At 41.0% G+C, this 16,409-nt stretch overlaps 1 protein-coding gene across 1 annotated transcript in view; it reads left to right on the forward strand.

Annotated features, from left to right (window-relative positions):
- The window catches only part of SORCS3 (sortilin related VPS10 domain containing receptor 3), a 586,685-nt gene that overhangs the window by 410,813 nt on the left and 159,463 nt on the right, over window positions 1-16,409 (forward strand). The window contains exon 6 of the mRNA XM_072739947.1: window positions 13,443-13,507. Coding sequence (XP_072596048.1) covers window positions 13,443-13,507 — 65 coding nt within the window. The remainder of the gene's footprint in view (window positions 1-13,442; window positions 13,508-16,409) is intronic.

Here is a 16,409-nt window from a genome sequence, read left to right on the forward strand (position 1 = left end):
CCATCTTGTTTGGAAGTATATGGCTGTTCACTAGAGCTCTGCCAGGCTGTAGTCACACATATGCAGCAAACACATGGGCCAAGTGGTGGGCTTTCTGGCAACTCCCTCAGTGCTCACACATAGTAGGTATTTGGTAAGTACTTGCCAAGGTATTCCTAGTTGTTTCAGTTACATTTAGATAAAGCCTCATGAATTGTCACTGCATTAGCAGAATCAAGAAACCTCAGTGACCACAGCTGAACTTCTAATTACTACCACCAGCATGTCGCATGGTGCTGGCTATGTTCCACTGAGATTTACCAGTTAAGTTAACCTCCTTGTCTGCTTGGCGTGACCTCTTGGTGTGTGTATGCTTTGTCCTGACACTGTTTCATGAACCCGCTAGATTTGGTTCCACACATCTAGAGCTTATAAAAATATATTGAATTAGACCATATTGGCTTTTTATTCCTTTTTAGAACATTTCTCTAGTAGGCAATGTTATGCTTGTGATCCATTATAAACCCATGCCTTTTTATGTGTCTTAAATTTGCATGGAAAATATTTAGTCTACCACATGAGATGTCTCTGATATTTTCTATCCCATTTCACTCTATTTGATAAAAAAAAATTGAGATTGTGATCCACCAAATACATTTTATGAACCATTAATGGGTCATAGCCCATAGGTTGAAAGACACTGATATGGTAGTCAAGGGCCCTTCCTGCTGGGAGGACCAGAATGCTGAAGGGACAGTAGTGAATCCAAATGTGAGAAGGCCCAGTGTATGCTGAGCAACTTTTATCAGGTGTATTGGTAATGACCCTGTGGCTGTAAGAAATAGTAACTAACTTGGGTTGGCTTAATGAAAGAGAGAGAACAAGAGAGAGAGAGAGAGAGAGAGAGAGAGAGAGAGAGAGAGAGAATGAATGACAGACAATAAATGAATTATTAGGATTTAGGAAAATAAATGCATTCAGATCCTACAAGGGACTCTATTCCAGATCTCACAGAGTGGTCTTTTTCTGGCTCTTATTTCTGTTCCTGTCTTCTTTCTGGCAGAACAGCTAAAAGTGTCCAAGACAAATTGCTCCAAGTCTTTATGTGTAGTCTCTCAAACCAATCCCAAAATTTGAGAGAGAAATATGTTTGACCCAGCTTGGGTTGGGGGGCAACCCCTAGTCTAATCAGTTGTAGACAAGAGATGGGGCCATATAGTACAGGCATGGGCATGGGAGTCTGCACCTAGAAATCTGTGAATATGAGAGGAGGTGGGGATTATTGGTGATGTGAGAGGAAAGCTCCCACAGTGCCCCCTGGGGGGGCATGTTCGTTTGAGCTGGATGAGATCCATCTTTTTGCTACCCTAGCATTTTCACAGGAAGATCACATTTGTCAAGCAAATCAGATGACTGTGTTTGACAGATACAATATTGCTTTGAGGATAAATGGTAAAAAATAGCAGCATAATAATATGAAATGAAGACTTTATTCACTTAATTGCCTAGAAATTAATTAAATGAATGAAATCTGCTTTACCATGTTATGGAGTTATTTTCAACATTTACCTTATATACGCTGCTTGTGTTATTGTTCTGATTTGTGTATTTATTCATCTACTCAGCTGATATTTAAAAAAAAAGGAAAGAGCAAGGCACAGTGCTAATGGAAAATATGATTTAATCAGCTCTAGAGCCTGTATTTGAGAATGGCACAATCAAGAAAGAGAAAAGATTCAGGCCCACGAATAAACTGAAGAAGGAACAAGACAGACAATGTTTGAATCCAGGCTCCACCTTCTACTCACTCTGCACCAATGGTTAGATAATCTGACATCTCAAAATCTCCATTTTCTAATCCAGGGGGGGAAAAAAAATATATATATATATATATATATATATATATATATATATATATATACACCAAGTCTCTAAAGTTTGCTTAAATATTGAGATAACATTAAATTGGTAGTTCAATTCTTGGTCCATTAGGCACTCAATAAATATTAATTGTACTTAAAATAATGGGAACACTATAATAGTAAGTACTATATATAGTGTTAAGTGTTAACACCTGCCTCTCTCTTCAAAATGTTTTATGTGCATTTAATTCATTTGGTTCTCATAAAAATAATGAGAAGGGTGCTATTATTATCTCCCCGTTGTGCAGATGAGACAATTGAGGCACAGAAAGGTTAAGTAAATGACCTATGATTCCACAGTTAGTACATGGTAGAGCCAAGACTTCACCTCAGAGTCTGATTCCAAATTTCTATTCTGACACATCAAAGGAAGCAGTGTTTCAGGATGAGTTCATGGAGGCTGTGTTTTGAGCTCTAATGAGTGATTCTCAGCTCTGACTGCACATTTTTATCACCTGGGAACATCTAAAAGCTATTGATTCCTGAACTATACTCTAGGCTAGTGGTTCTCAGAGTGTGATCCCTGACCATATTACGATATCATCTCTGTATTTCCTAAGAATCCAGATTCTTGGCCCTCACTCCACACCTCTCCAATCAAATCTGAGGGTGGAGCTCCAACATCTGTTTTAACAAGAAGATCCTGATGTAACTAAACTGTATAAAATCCATTGCTTCATACCAATTAAACAGGACTCCTGGGGTAAGGCTTGTGTACCAGTATTTAGTATTTTTAGAAAGTTTCTCAAAGAATTATACTATTCATCCAGGGTCAGGAGCTTTCGTGGAAAGTAGGTAGTGAGTTGGGCCATACACAGGGAATATGCAGAGTAGAATGGAAGGAGAAGTCCAGTGGACAGTCAGCTTGAGCAAAGACATAAAGGGGGAAAATGTGTGAATTGGAGAAGTCTGTTGAGATTGTTTTGTAAATTTAAATGTCTAGTTGAACAATTCATAAAGCATTTGTACTTTGACCTTACCAACTGTTTTATCCTTGATCCCTCTCTCATGCATCCCCAATGTCCAATTTTCTTATTTCTAATAACAGGTTTGCTCTGGGATTCACATCCACAGGGAGAGAAAAATGCACAAAAGTCTAGCCTGCCACTTCCCCATGGCAGTTAAGTGTGTAGGGAGAGGCTGGGCTGAATGAAGTTCCAAATTGGCATCTAGCCACACCATACAAACCAGCTGTGTCTTTGGATGGTTGGTGAGGCTCAGTGTTCTGTGAAGGGGTTGGACGAGACCAGAGTGTTAAAGTGCCTGCATTGTGCTCTCAGGCACAGTTGCGTCTGGGTGAGCCACTAACAGTTCCTGAGAAGTCCCTATTTGACCTACTTATATATTAGGACATGGAGACTGCCTTTGAACAGACACTTTAGTTGCCAAAAATATGTTTGAAGGTTACTTGACCTTTTCAAGTGTTTCCATCAGTAACACCTGTAAGTATATGGTTCTAGGTGCAGATGTGGGTTCTTCTCTGGACGTGTGGCTCTGGTGTTGCTCCTTATTTCCTGTGTATCATGTGTCCTGGATCCTTGCTCAGAGCTCAAAAGGACTGTCAGTTTTGGAGAATAACATGACCCTTCCTCTCAGAGTTTTGCATGATCCTTGTGTGCTGATGTTGGACTTATTAATTATTATAAAATTAAATATCCTTGAGAGGAAACTACCTCACACATTATTCATGCATGTATAGATTTTTTTCTCCCTTTTTAACACCTGTTGAGCAATCCACATGCTAAACACGATCTGGGGCCCAGGCAGGAAAGTGAGATCTCTTTGGGCCTGAAGAAAGGTTTGTCTTTGAGACTCAAACATGAGCTCCAGGCTCACAGAGGGCCTTACAAAGTTTGTCTGACTGAATGAAATTGTAATCATTCATTCATCAAATACATATTGATGAGCTACCATGTGCCAAGCACTGTGATGGAAAATGTCAAGAGAGGATCCAGCAGAAGCCTGTGAGGTCAAGGATTGTGTCCCACGGGCAGAATGAGGCAATTGCAATTCAGTATGATGGTTTCTATTCTGGACAGGAGGGCAGGCTGTTAAAGGGATCCTGAGCAAGGCTTGGTCCCTTGGTTTGTGGTGTATGATCCATCTGAAAAGGGGGAAAGGTGCTTACACTGAACTTCCATAGCAGGGACTTTTCAGGTCCAGTGCCTGGAACAATGCTATTATTCAGCTCTCCACAAATGTGGAACTGAGGTCTGAGGGCAGGAAGGAAGGCAGATTAGTTTATCCTGCCCTTCAAATAAAAAATAATAGTAGCTAAATTGTGAAGAATGCTTTCTATGTTAGGCAGTGTTCTAAGTGTTTACTACCTAGCTCATTTAATCCCATAATTCTGTCACATCCGTGTCATGATCTTCCCATTTCACAGACGAGGGAGCTAAAAGTCATTGTTGGCACACGTATGTAGTATGTGATGGGGAGTTTGCAGAAGGGGGCCTGATCTTACTTCTTCTCTTGAGGAAGAATGGGAAGGTTCACTGGAATAAGATTGGTTTGTCCCCAGTCATGGGTGTTAAGTTTCAGGAAAACCTTGTGATAAGAGAATTAACTGTTGAGGAATTTTTACATATCTATAAGGGTTTGCATAGATCCATACCTGTTCTTGATATGGTTTTGTTCTTTTTTTTTTTCTTTTGGTTTTGTTCTTTTAAATTCTGTTTCATGATTACTTCATTAAAACCAGGAATACTTGTCACTAAATAAAGGCACTACGGATGACTTGTTTTCACTTTGCATTAGTAGCAATACACATATGGTAATTTCTCTTTTAGCATCTGATACATTTTAGAAACTTTCTGGTAGTTTCTATCCCTCCATGTAACTTCAATGGGATGCTTGCAAATTCATTTTTACTTTATTGCAGGCATTAAGGGCAGGGAGCTTGATGTTTCTCATTGCTGTTTCTGCACTGGGTACAGCACCTGGCTTTCCAGTCCACCCTGGCCTCATGTTGGTCCTGGGAATGTGAAGGAGCTTGTGTGGTGGTGATGGAAGAGGTGTCGGGGGCCAGGATTAACCTTCTTGGCCTGCCTGAGCAGGCATGCCTCTCATCCCCTCCCCTATACTCATGGCAATTCCATCGTACCTCTTATGTAGTTTTGGCTTATTCCATCCTCATATACCCGAAGGAGACTCAAACCCAAACACACATTTTCTTTTCCTCAACTGTATTTCTCTTTCTCAGGCTTCTGCAAAGATCTCCATTTATTACTTCTCTATTATTGGCCCAACCTCCTTGTTCTGTTCCCAACATTTTCTTCTTAATGACTATCACCAATAGGAGGGACTCCTGGTTCATGAAGTCTTGAATCAACATTTTCTGAGACACTGTATTGAAAATGTCCACAGAGTGAGTGCATATATATTTCCTACATTGCTACCATAAAGGGCTTCATAAGGGAAGAGGGAGGCAATGGGGCAAGATGGTTCTGGTCCTTGATTCTGGGAGAGATAGCTAGCTGTATGCAGACCTCTCACCAGCCAGGAGAGGCAGCTTACCAGGAAGGTTAAACTCCTAGCTCAAAGCCACCTGCCTGGTTGAATCGTGGTTTTGCTGCTTACTCAACTGTGTGCCTTTTGGTAAATTGCTTAATCTCTCGATGCCTAATTGTACCCTTTTAATATGGAAAGTATGGAGAAAAAATGATTCAAGGCTCATAGAATTGATATAAGGATTCAGGATTAGCATTTACATATAAAACAAGGCCTGACACATAGTACTCTCACTCTCAGTTGTTATTATGTGACTTTAGGTACATTACTTAATCTCTCTTATTATCCCCATTTTACCATGGATGAATATTCAATGAATGGTATCTTTCTTTTTTCTTTTCTTTCTTTCTTTTTCTTTTTTTTTTTTTTTAGAAATGAATGGTACCTTTCTTAAAGAATCGTTTTGAGGGTTGATTACATAATGCATTTAAAACACCAAACACAATGCCTGACATACGAATGTCCTTATTACCATATACACTTTCCCCAAATTTCCACAAGTTTATTCCTTGCAACTTCTGCCTACCCTCAGAAAAATCACAAAATATCTACAATCTAGGATTTCTTTGCTTGCTGTGTTTGTGTGTACTTTTCTTACATTGGGCTTTTAGAAGTGGGGGCTTTTTGAGGCTTTAAGATTAGGGACCTGATTGCTTCCACCTGATGATAATCAGAGAGTTTCCTGATAAGGTGATTGTGGCCCAGGATAGCAGTAGTTCATGGGCATCTCAGCAGTGGTAGGCCTAAGTGAGAAAGGGAAATCTTTGTGTGCTGATTGTTGCTGCCTTGTTAGCAGGAGAAACATAGAGTCCAGACATTAATTAAGTGCGCCCAATATGGCACTGGTTCTCAACTGGGGCCAGTTTTGACCCTAGGGAATGGTAGGTATTCTCTAGAGATCTGGTTGTCAGGCCTGCAGGGAAGCTGCTGAGTAAAGTAGAGGCCAGGGATTCTGCTAAATACTCTGAAATGTGTAGGATTGCCCCCCACAGCAAAGAATTATCCAGCCCAAAATGTCACCAGGGTCAGTGTTGAGAACCCTCTGGCTGATGCCAGCAGTACTGCAGAAAGTAGGCAGTGGCATTCCTGTGTGTGTTGGAAAAGGGCAGGAGTACTCTCCTTACCTACAGCACTCACGTTTTTCTGCTCCACCTCTGACCAGCTGAGCAGCTTAATATCTTCTCCTGTGGACCCAGAGACAGAGCAGCTTTGAAGTGCACATTTGGAAACCCTCACATTTAATCTGAAGGTATGCCTTATCTTGAGCTGTGTGTGGTAGTAAATATTGGAGAAAGATAATTAGGGTCTTGTCCTTAGGAAACTCACTGTCCAATTGGCTTTATATTAATAAGAATCATTGTCTCTGTAATTCATGGCTTAAGCAAATACAGAAACACACTATCAGAGGTATGCTGTGGGTTTATATGGATAAACAGGCTGCGATGTTGGGGTGGGACTAATAGACAAATTGTATTAGGGCTCTCTGAAGAAACAGACCAATAGGATATGGAAGAAACAATAATATATGCAAACAGTCCAATAGGAGCTTGGGGGACAGGGAGAGAGAGAGAGATTTATTGGAAGGAATTGGCTCATGTGATTATGGAGGCTGAGAAGTCCCAAAGTTTGCATTCTACAAGTGGAGATTCATAGTTATTGGTGTAGTTCCAATATGAGTCTGAAGCCTAAGAATCAGGAGAATCAGTGCTCTGAATTTCTATCTGAGTGCAGGAGGAGGCCAATTTCCCAGTTAGAAAATATTCATGTCGAGTAAGTACATTCTCCTTTACTCCTTCTTTTTGTCCTGTTCAGGCCTCTAACAGATTGGAGGAGACCAATCCACATTGGGAGGGCAATCTGTTTTATTCAGTCTACTGATTCAGATGTTAATTTTTCCAGAAACATACTAGAAGACACATCCATAATAACATTTAACCAAATATCTAGACACCTCCTGGCCCAATCAAGTTGACACAAAATTAACCATCACACAAATGGATTCAGATTGAAATACTTTCCAATGGCATCTAGTTGCCACCTTCTATCTCTCAGTGCATTTCTCTGTTTGTGTAAATCCTCTACCTCCACATTTTGCATTTTGATGTCACAATTTGCATCTGTTTCCACATATATCCATTAACAAATGAATGCAATTATAGTTAATTTAATATTTTTGTCTTTTAACCTTCATGCTGGACTTATCAGTGATTTATCCACCACCATTACTTTAGTGTATTCTGAATTTAACTGTATATTTACCTTTACCAGTGAGTTTTATACTATTTTTTTATGTTTTCCTGTTACAAATTAGCATCCTTTTGTTTCAGCTTGAAGAACTCCCTTTAACATTTCTTGTAAGACTGATCTGTGTAAGGACCTACCTCAGCTTTTGCTTGTCTAGAAAGGTATATCTCTGTCAATTTTGAAGCACAGTTTTGCTGGGTAGAGTATTCTTGGTTGATTAGCAGGGGTTTTGTTTGTTTAGTACTTTGCATATATCATCCTACACCCTTCTGGCCTGCTAAGTTGCTGCTGAAAAATATCTAATGATAGTCCTAGCGGGGATTCCCTGGGATATAACAAGTGATTATTCTATGGCTGTTTTTAAGATTCTCTACTCGTTTTTAACTTTTGATGATTCAATTATAATGTATCTTATGTGGTTCTCTTTGGACTCATCTGTTTTGGAACTCCCTGGGCTTGCTGGTTCTGGGTGTCTATTACCTTTCCTAAGTTAGGGAAGTTTTCAGCCATTACTTCTTCAAGTAGCTTTTCTGTCCCTTTCTCTCTTCTTCTGGGACCCCTACAATGAGAACTTTAGTCCACTTGATGTTTTCCCATAAGTCCCTTAAACTATCTGCACTCTTTTTTATTCTCTCTCTCTCTCTCTCTCTTTCACTCCTCAGGAGGAATTCCACTTCCATCTTAGAATTCACTGATTCTTTTTTCCACTCGATCTAGTCTGTGGTTTAACTCTTCTATTGATTTTTTTTTTCCATTTCAATTATTATACTCAAGATCCATGATTTCTGTTTGGTACTTTTTAATATTTCTATCTGTTGAAATTCTCATTATTCTCATGCATCATTCTTCTGACCTCAGTTAAGCATCTTTATGACCGTTATTTTGAATTCTCTATCAGGTAGATTATTACCTCCATTTCTTTAAGATCAGTTCCTAGAGATCTATCTTGTTCTTCTGTTTGGAACATAATTTTTTTCTCACCCCCCCCCACACACACATTTTCCTTGACCCTTTGTGGTGGTTTCTGAGCAGTAGATAAAAGAACCACCTTTTCCGGTCTTGACAGATCTCATGTAGGAGAAGAACCTCATAGATCAGCATGACTGAGCTCTTAGCTGTCTCTCAACTCTGTGATTATTGAGGCCTCCTTCTTTATTTCTTAGTGGCTTTTAGCAGTTGACTGTCCCGTGACCTGCCAGTGCTGATTGCCGTCACTATTTGGATACAGACTGATGAGAAGCTGCATCCTAGGTACAAGCTGGGAAAGTACATAGTTAAGTTTTCAGGGAGAAACTGGGAAATGGACTTTTTTGCCAGCTCCCTCAATGCTGGGCCCAGGTGGGGAGCCACCAAGGGTGGGGGGGCTCTTGTGCCCATTAATAACTGTTTCTTTGCTGGATGCAGTATTGCTAGTGCCTCATTAATGCAAGGCCTGTTGACTACTAGTGCCAGGTGATCCTGAGGACCATCCCTTGTGTGAGAGCTGCAAGAGCTGGGGTGCCAGATATGTGTATAACTTCGTTTCAGGGAGATACTGGTGATTTGATTTTATTATTGGAGCAGGCTGGTGGGGGAAGTGTCTGCCAGCTTCCCCAGTCCATGAGGAGGATTATTGATAGCCCCCAGATATCTGCTAAATTAGAAGCTGGACCCTCAGGCGGTAGCTTTTAATGTATGCAGATAAACACTTTTCGGGCAGAGACTGGGAGATAGGTGTTTTTAGCTTGCTGCCTCTGCACTGAACCTTAGGGAAGTAGATGGTGAAGAACTCTTCTTTGATTGCTATAGTCCTCTGGGACTCCTGAATGAATCCCTCTCAGGCAATGTGGGGACCCATCCCCTGGGCAGCAGCCCTTAAAGCTGGAGTGGGGTCATGTGCATAGCTCCTTCCAAAGAGCTACTGGCCACTTGGAATGGGCTACAGAGACAAGATTGGAAAGGTGATCCTCTCGGGGGAGGATCATAATAAGCCCCTTGAAGCCTGCTAAATTAGAAGCCTAGCCCTTAGGCAGCAGTTTATAAAGTCTGCAGATAAAGCCCTCTCAGGGAAAGATGGGGAGAAGGTGTATTGAGCCCTGGGGCAGTCCCTGCGAGGATCACTCGAGCACCATGAAGAATTGCCTCTTTGTTTGCTACAGCCTGGTAGGCACAAGCCCCATTGGCTTTCAGAGCTAGGCATTTTGGGGACCCATCCCTCTGGTGTAGGCCTTAAAAGTGGTGAAGCTGGATGTGGAGACCAAACCCTTTGCTCCTGAATAAGAAGCTGGCAGTTAGAGGTTCCCTCCTGGTTGTGTAGCACTGTATGGCGGGGGGGAGAGGGGGTGTTCATGGTAAGAGTGTGTCTCAATCTTTTCTACCTATTTTGATGTAGGTGTTTTCTCATTCATCCAATGCATAGGAGTCACTCAGCTAGTTTCTAGTTATCTTTCAGAGAGAATTGTTCTGTATATAGCTATGCACTGAGTGTGTGCATGGCAGGAAGGGAGCTTAGGAGTCTCCAGTGCTGCCATTTTGGTCTATTATCTCTGTTTCTTTCTAAATCCCTGTCTTTCTGTCTGTCTATCTTTGTCTCAGCCACTGTCCTCGTATCACTGTTTCTCCTCCCTGTCTCTGTGAGACTCCTTGTCACAATGCCAGTTCTTTCTGTATTATATCCACATCATTCCTTTAGACCTATTCTCCTAACAGACTGGAAACAATTCTCTCAACAATTTTGACCTGGTGAATAGAGAGGAAAGGCAGTTCTTTCCTACCAGCTCCAGTTAGAGAAATCCCAAGGAAGTCCTCTGTATTGTCCTGGGATGTCTCAATCACCATAGCAAAGATATGTCATGATCATGCCGGATCATATACCATCCTAGGGGTTCACATGGATTGGCTACTGTGATTGACCTCCCTGGACAAAGCACATGACTTGTTGGGTAGAAGAGTTCTTTAAAAGATGGAAGGGTTAGAGGGGTATTAAGATAGCCAATTAAGGTAGTGAACCATGGTCCACTCTAGGGAAACAAACAATAAAAAATACAAATGCTAGCAGATACATGATCTGGATTCTGAATTCTCTAGAAGTCCAAAGGAGGGAAATCAACATGAGCTAGAATGACCAGGGAAGGCTTCTAGGAGGACTTGATTCATAATTTCAACCTTAAAATCTATATAAGATTTTATATAGATGGAAGGGAATGAGGAATCCTGGATGAGGGAATAGTTTCTGGTTTGGTTTTTTTGTTTGTTTGTTTGTTTTGTTTTGTTTTGTTTTGTTTTGGTGGTGTTTGCATTGCTTTCAGCTCTATATGTTCTAGAGCATTAGCACTTGATAATCAGAGTTAGGCTTAGTTGTTTATGGTTGCAATTCTGCGGAGACTGTGAAACACAGCAGAAGTCCATAAAAGTCCATTCTGGTGCCCTCAGCCCTCTGTGGGTCTGATCTCAAGTGAGTTTCACATTGAAATTTTGGCATTATCATAGGAGCCTGGGTGTTTATTAATTCAATAATATATTAATAAACACATTGGTAGCCCCCGATACACACACACACACACACACACACACACACACACACACAAGGCACATAAGTGCCAGGGATTCCAAGATAAATAGACAGGATCCTACTTTGTTAAAGTTTATATCCAAGTACAGAAGACAAGTTCAATGGCATGAGTGATGTGATTGAGCCATGCAAAGCAGTGGTTCAAACATTTGGCTATACATGGAGATCACTTGGGAGCTTTAAAAAAATACTGATGCTTTCATCTTATCCCCAAAGGTTTTGACTTCATGGGTCTGGGGAGGGGCCCAAGCATCTAGATATATCAGAGCTCCTCCAGTGGCTCTCCTGAGTAGCCAAGTTTGAAAACCACTAAGGTAAAGATGCTGTGGAATCAGATACAGGACTCTTCAGCAAGATGAAGGGTGAAAGGGCTGTTGGAAGCGTTAGCAGGGTGAGTTTTGAAGAAAGAGAGTTAGATGGAGAAGAAAGGGGGACAGGGAGACCAGTGATATTGAAGGACATGGCAAACAAAAGGGAGATGAGCCAAATGGAGAGGAATTGTTCTTCACTTGATCTTAGCCAAAAGGCCGAGAAGTGATGAGAGGAATTGTTCTTGGCTGAGGAGTCGGTAAATCTCCCTAGTTCTTGTCTTGTCCCTGTGTGACCTTAGACAAACAGCAACATTCCTGTGTCTTGGTTTTCCATGCAGTCAAACCTAACTAGTGATACCGGCTCTCATTCTGCTCTCAAGCCTTAGGGGTTTGCCCTGAAGATCAACTCAGGTGAGCAAAAACGAAAATGTAGTTTTTCAATGATCATAAATGAGCTTTTTAAGTAACAGGTTTTAGCCATTCAAAATATCATTTTATTTGGACAAATAAAAATCACTTTGGGGATCCCTGGGTGGCGCAGTGGTTTAGCACCTGCCTTTGGCCCAGGGCACGATCCTGGAGACCCGGGATCCAGTCCCACGTCGGGCTCCCTGCATGGGGCCTGCTTCTCCCTCTGCCTGTGTCTCTGCCTCTCTCTCTCTCTCTCTCTCTCTCTCTCTCTGTGACTATCATAAATAAATAAAAATTAAAAAAAAATCACTTTGTTTATCCTAACATCTATCATTTGCAACCCAGTTTCATAAAGAGAGTGCATTGATGCCATGTGCCCCCTGCTGCCTGTTTTCTATGCCTTCCTTCCCTCAGTAGAGGTGTCAGATACTGAACTCTGCTCTAATGTAGTAATGGCCTTGGGGCCAGGGAGAAGTATAGAGATTTATGGTGTGGAAGATTGGGTTTTGAGTTCTTAGGTCTGTTTTTCATAGATTTTTCTATTTTCTTGCTGTCTGGGTATCAGCTGTTGATTCTCACTGTTTTAAATTCTACTTTTTCTTTCTAACTTGCCACTTCTTACCTCTTGAAGACTGGAAAACCAGAAAGCCCCTCTTAGAAGGATGTTTAAAACAAGAGTAAATAGACTGTAAGAGCTTGCCAAGAGAGTGGATTATGTGATCTCTTCAGTATGAATGTTTTAATGTCTGTGTTGCCTCTTTTAGCTGACTTTTGGGTCATCTTCTGACCTGGATATCTCACATAAGAGATGGCTGCCTGGGCTTTAGGTGTGTGAGGTCGGAGGCCCACAACAATTAGTTTGTCAGGATTCTCAGCCATCCTTCTTTTGGCTCTTGGCCATAGACCCTTAAGGTTTCCCACCCTGATCACTGGGAGAATTTTGTTCTTGTCAGACAAGATTTCAAATGTTTGTCACCAGACATTCCTTGTTTCCTGGGCAGGTGGGAGGAAGGGCAGACAGCCTCAAACTCGGAGGACAACAGTGCCCTGAAGCAAACAGCCAGAGTGGAGGCTAAACCACTCTCCCCAGAGGACAGAACAGGGTAGGGAATAGAGCAGTCCCAGCAGGAGGGCGGAGTGGGACAAAGTGCCAGAAGGAATCAGGTGTGGCAAGATGGGAGGGTCAGTGGTGGGAGAAGAATGGTGAGGAAGAGGGAACTTAAGTGCCGTGTGGTGGAAAGAGGTGAGGACAGAGGTTTAGACCTATATCGCTGTGGACTCTAGACTCCTTTATGGTTTTTTGTGAGAGTCCCTGACTCCCTGACACCGTACCAGGACTCATGAGTTGTGAGCATTACAGGTGACTGCTGAATCTGCCAGGCTCAGTGGCCAGACACCGTGGGTCCTCTCTTGAGAAAGTGGCTTTCTGAGTAACAATCATCCCTGAATGCTTTCCCACTTTGTCATCTGCTGTCCCTGTGGTCACTGAGCTTCTGTGTCTCCTTCCTTCCCCAGGTCGGTGGCTGGACTGGATAAGGAGGCAGACCTGGTGCACATGGAGGTGCGGACTGCAGACGGATGTGAGTGCTGACACGCCAGCCTAGGCCAGAGGAGATCTGCCTGCAGGTCTCTCTCCGCCCCCAATTTGCATTTTAATGGCTTGAGAAGATGAAAAGCCCTGAGCTCCATTACTGCCATATTCATCCTATTTCCCAGAGTAGGGGGAGAGGCCTCTGGTCCCAGGGGAGATGTTTCATGGAAATAAACCCTCAGTAATGAATTTTCTGGGGATGTGAGTTAATGTGATGAATTTTGAGGCTCCTGTTAGTAATTTCCTGGCATCTTCAGTGTAATTCGAATAGGGATGGCTATAGCTCATCACGGTATTTTGCATTCACAGGGTGAGTTGCAGGGGCTGCCAGCTTTAAAAATGAACCCTTCTTATAGTCAAGCTTACCAAAAAAGCAATTTTTTTTCAAAACTGTTTATTCATTCATTCCATAAATATGTAGGAATGGACCCTGTGTGCCAGGCATTGCTTTAGGCCCTGCAGATATAGTGGTGAGCAACCCTATATTGTTCTACAAACAAGCAGTAGAATCCCAGGATCTTGAACACGTGATCCCTTTGTACATTGTGCACCTGCAAACATCTTGCATGGAATTTGACTGATGATGTATCATTTTGCACCATTTTAAGCATTTTTTTCCCAAGAGTTGATCATATTACTATAATTATGGCTGTTCTCTACTCAAAAAAATCAGCTTAAAATCAACTTAAAATATATGAAATATGTGAAAATATGTGATCAATATGAAATAGATAAAAATGTAATCAGCATCAATCAACAATAGAGCCAAATAATCTATGGAAACTATAGTGATGGGGGAATGCAGAAGAACAGGTGCCTGATTATGAGTTGGGGTCTTGGATTCTGCTACCCACCAACCATAGGGTCTGGGGAAAAGTCCTCTGATCTCTGTGCTAAATCCCTGCATTGTCTGAGAATACTTATCCATCCTTGCCCTGCCCACCTCATAGAGTTATAGGCTGACCAAGTGGAGAGGGATGTTATAGAAATTCTACAATATACAAATGTAAAGAGGTTCAGTTTTAACCTGGCTGTGAGTGTTGGAGTATCTTTCCAAATACATTAACTAAAACTGCATGTGCTTTGTCCAAGAGAAACCTACTGTTTTTGATACCAAACACAGGTACATGCCAGAAACATGCATTTTGGAGAATATTTCATTTGCTTTGTTTTTTATTTTGTAAAAGGGTTAGAAGATAGCCAGCAACTGTTGTTATATGCCTGGCTGCTGAATACTCAATTTTTGTCTCTCTTTCTTTTTCTGTGTTATAATTTCTGTTATTTGATCCTTAAATGTAAGTCTCTGAAGCAGGCAAGGAGGTGGGATGGTCCACACTCTTAAAAAAAAAAGTTTTTTTAACAAGAAGAGCTATTTAAGATTTAGAAAAATAGGGGCACCTGGGTGGCTCAGTTGGTTGCATGTCTCACTCTTGGTCTTGGCTCAGGTTGTGATCTCAGGGTCGTGAGATCAAGCCTCTTCCCTCAGTGGGAGTGTGCTTGAGATTCTCTCTCTCCCTCTCCCTCTGCCCCTCCCACTCACTCATGTTCTTTCTCTCTCTTTAAAATAAATAAATAAATCTTAAAAAAAAGATTTAGGAAAATAATACCACATATTCAAATTCACTGATCATGGGTAATGACGCTTGGGTTCAAAATTATATTATCTGACTCTTACTGCTGAGAAAGAAACTGGGGGAAGAGTGAGATGTAGGGATGTGAAGGAGCAAGCAGAGCAGCAGTAGGAGAGCAGATAGAAGCTCTAAGATGACCACAGACCAGTTTTTGGTACAATTCTTGCCTTGGCATTATTTCCCATGTGAACCTTTTTATGCCTTAGATGTGATCTATGCTGGTTGTAGTATTTTAGAGTTGGTAAAACCTTGTAGGACTGACTGACTTCCTACCTAGTGTAGGAATCTCTTCCTGAAAATTTCTGACAGTGTCTCCTCAGGTCCCCTGACTTCAGGCTTAATTAGACACATCCTTTTCTACTGCTGGACAGCTCCTATGTTTTGTTTTATTAAGGTAATTTCTTACATTAAGCTTAAACCTATTTTCTGAAAGCTTAAAAATTCTGATCCAAATTTGGATAAGGCCTGTGGTGCAGGACTGCTGCAAAATTTTATGAGATTAAAAATGTAAAACATATAGCATAGTTTCTGGCCCATTATCAAGAATCAAAGAAAGACAGAACTATAATAGGGATAAATGTCATGTGCCACACTTAGGTTAAAGTATAGTGTATGTGTGTGTGTGTGTGTGTGTGTATATATATATATACATGTATATATATATGTATATATATATATATATATATATATATAATGTTCCCTTTCCTCAATTTTTTAAAATCAATTTTTCAATAGTTAATCTTCTTTAAACTTAGTGAGTTGGGTCTAACCCATGTTTATTTAGAAGATGCATATAACATGGCTGCATTAACCTGGAAATGTTGTATTTTACAGATCCTAATGAAATGCATGATACTTTTTTTTGTGCTATGTAGTGAGAACTTTCTTACTTATAAATCACACATACACACCCATCTTCATCCTCTAATCATCACAAAAAGACACAGGATGTATTTTATTTCCTTTTTTCTGATGTAGTAGTCTGAACTAAAATTTGCCCAAATTCGTGCAGCTAGCTAGTAACAGAATAAAGACTAAAGCACAATATTCTTAATACACTAGAAGTAGAAGGGAGCGTCCAACAAAAGATGTCTACAAAAGATCTACAATTAACATCATATTTAATGATGAGATACTGAATGCTTTCCTTATAAGGGTTCTAAAGAAGGCAAAGAAGTTTATTGACTCTTACCAACATATTCAACATCATGCCCGAAGTCCTAGCCTATGCAATAAAGGAAGAAAAATGAAATGCAAATG

Source organism: Vulpes vulpes, chromosome 15 (genome assembly GCF_048418805.1).
Source record: "Vulpes vulpes isolate BD-2025 chromosome 15, VulVul3, whole genome shotgun sequence".
NCBI classification, from domain to species: Eukaryota; Metazoa; Chordata; class Mammalia; order Carnivora; family Canidae; genus Vulpes; species Vulpes vulpes.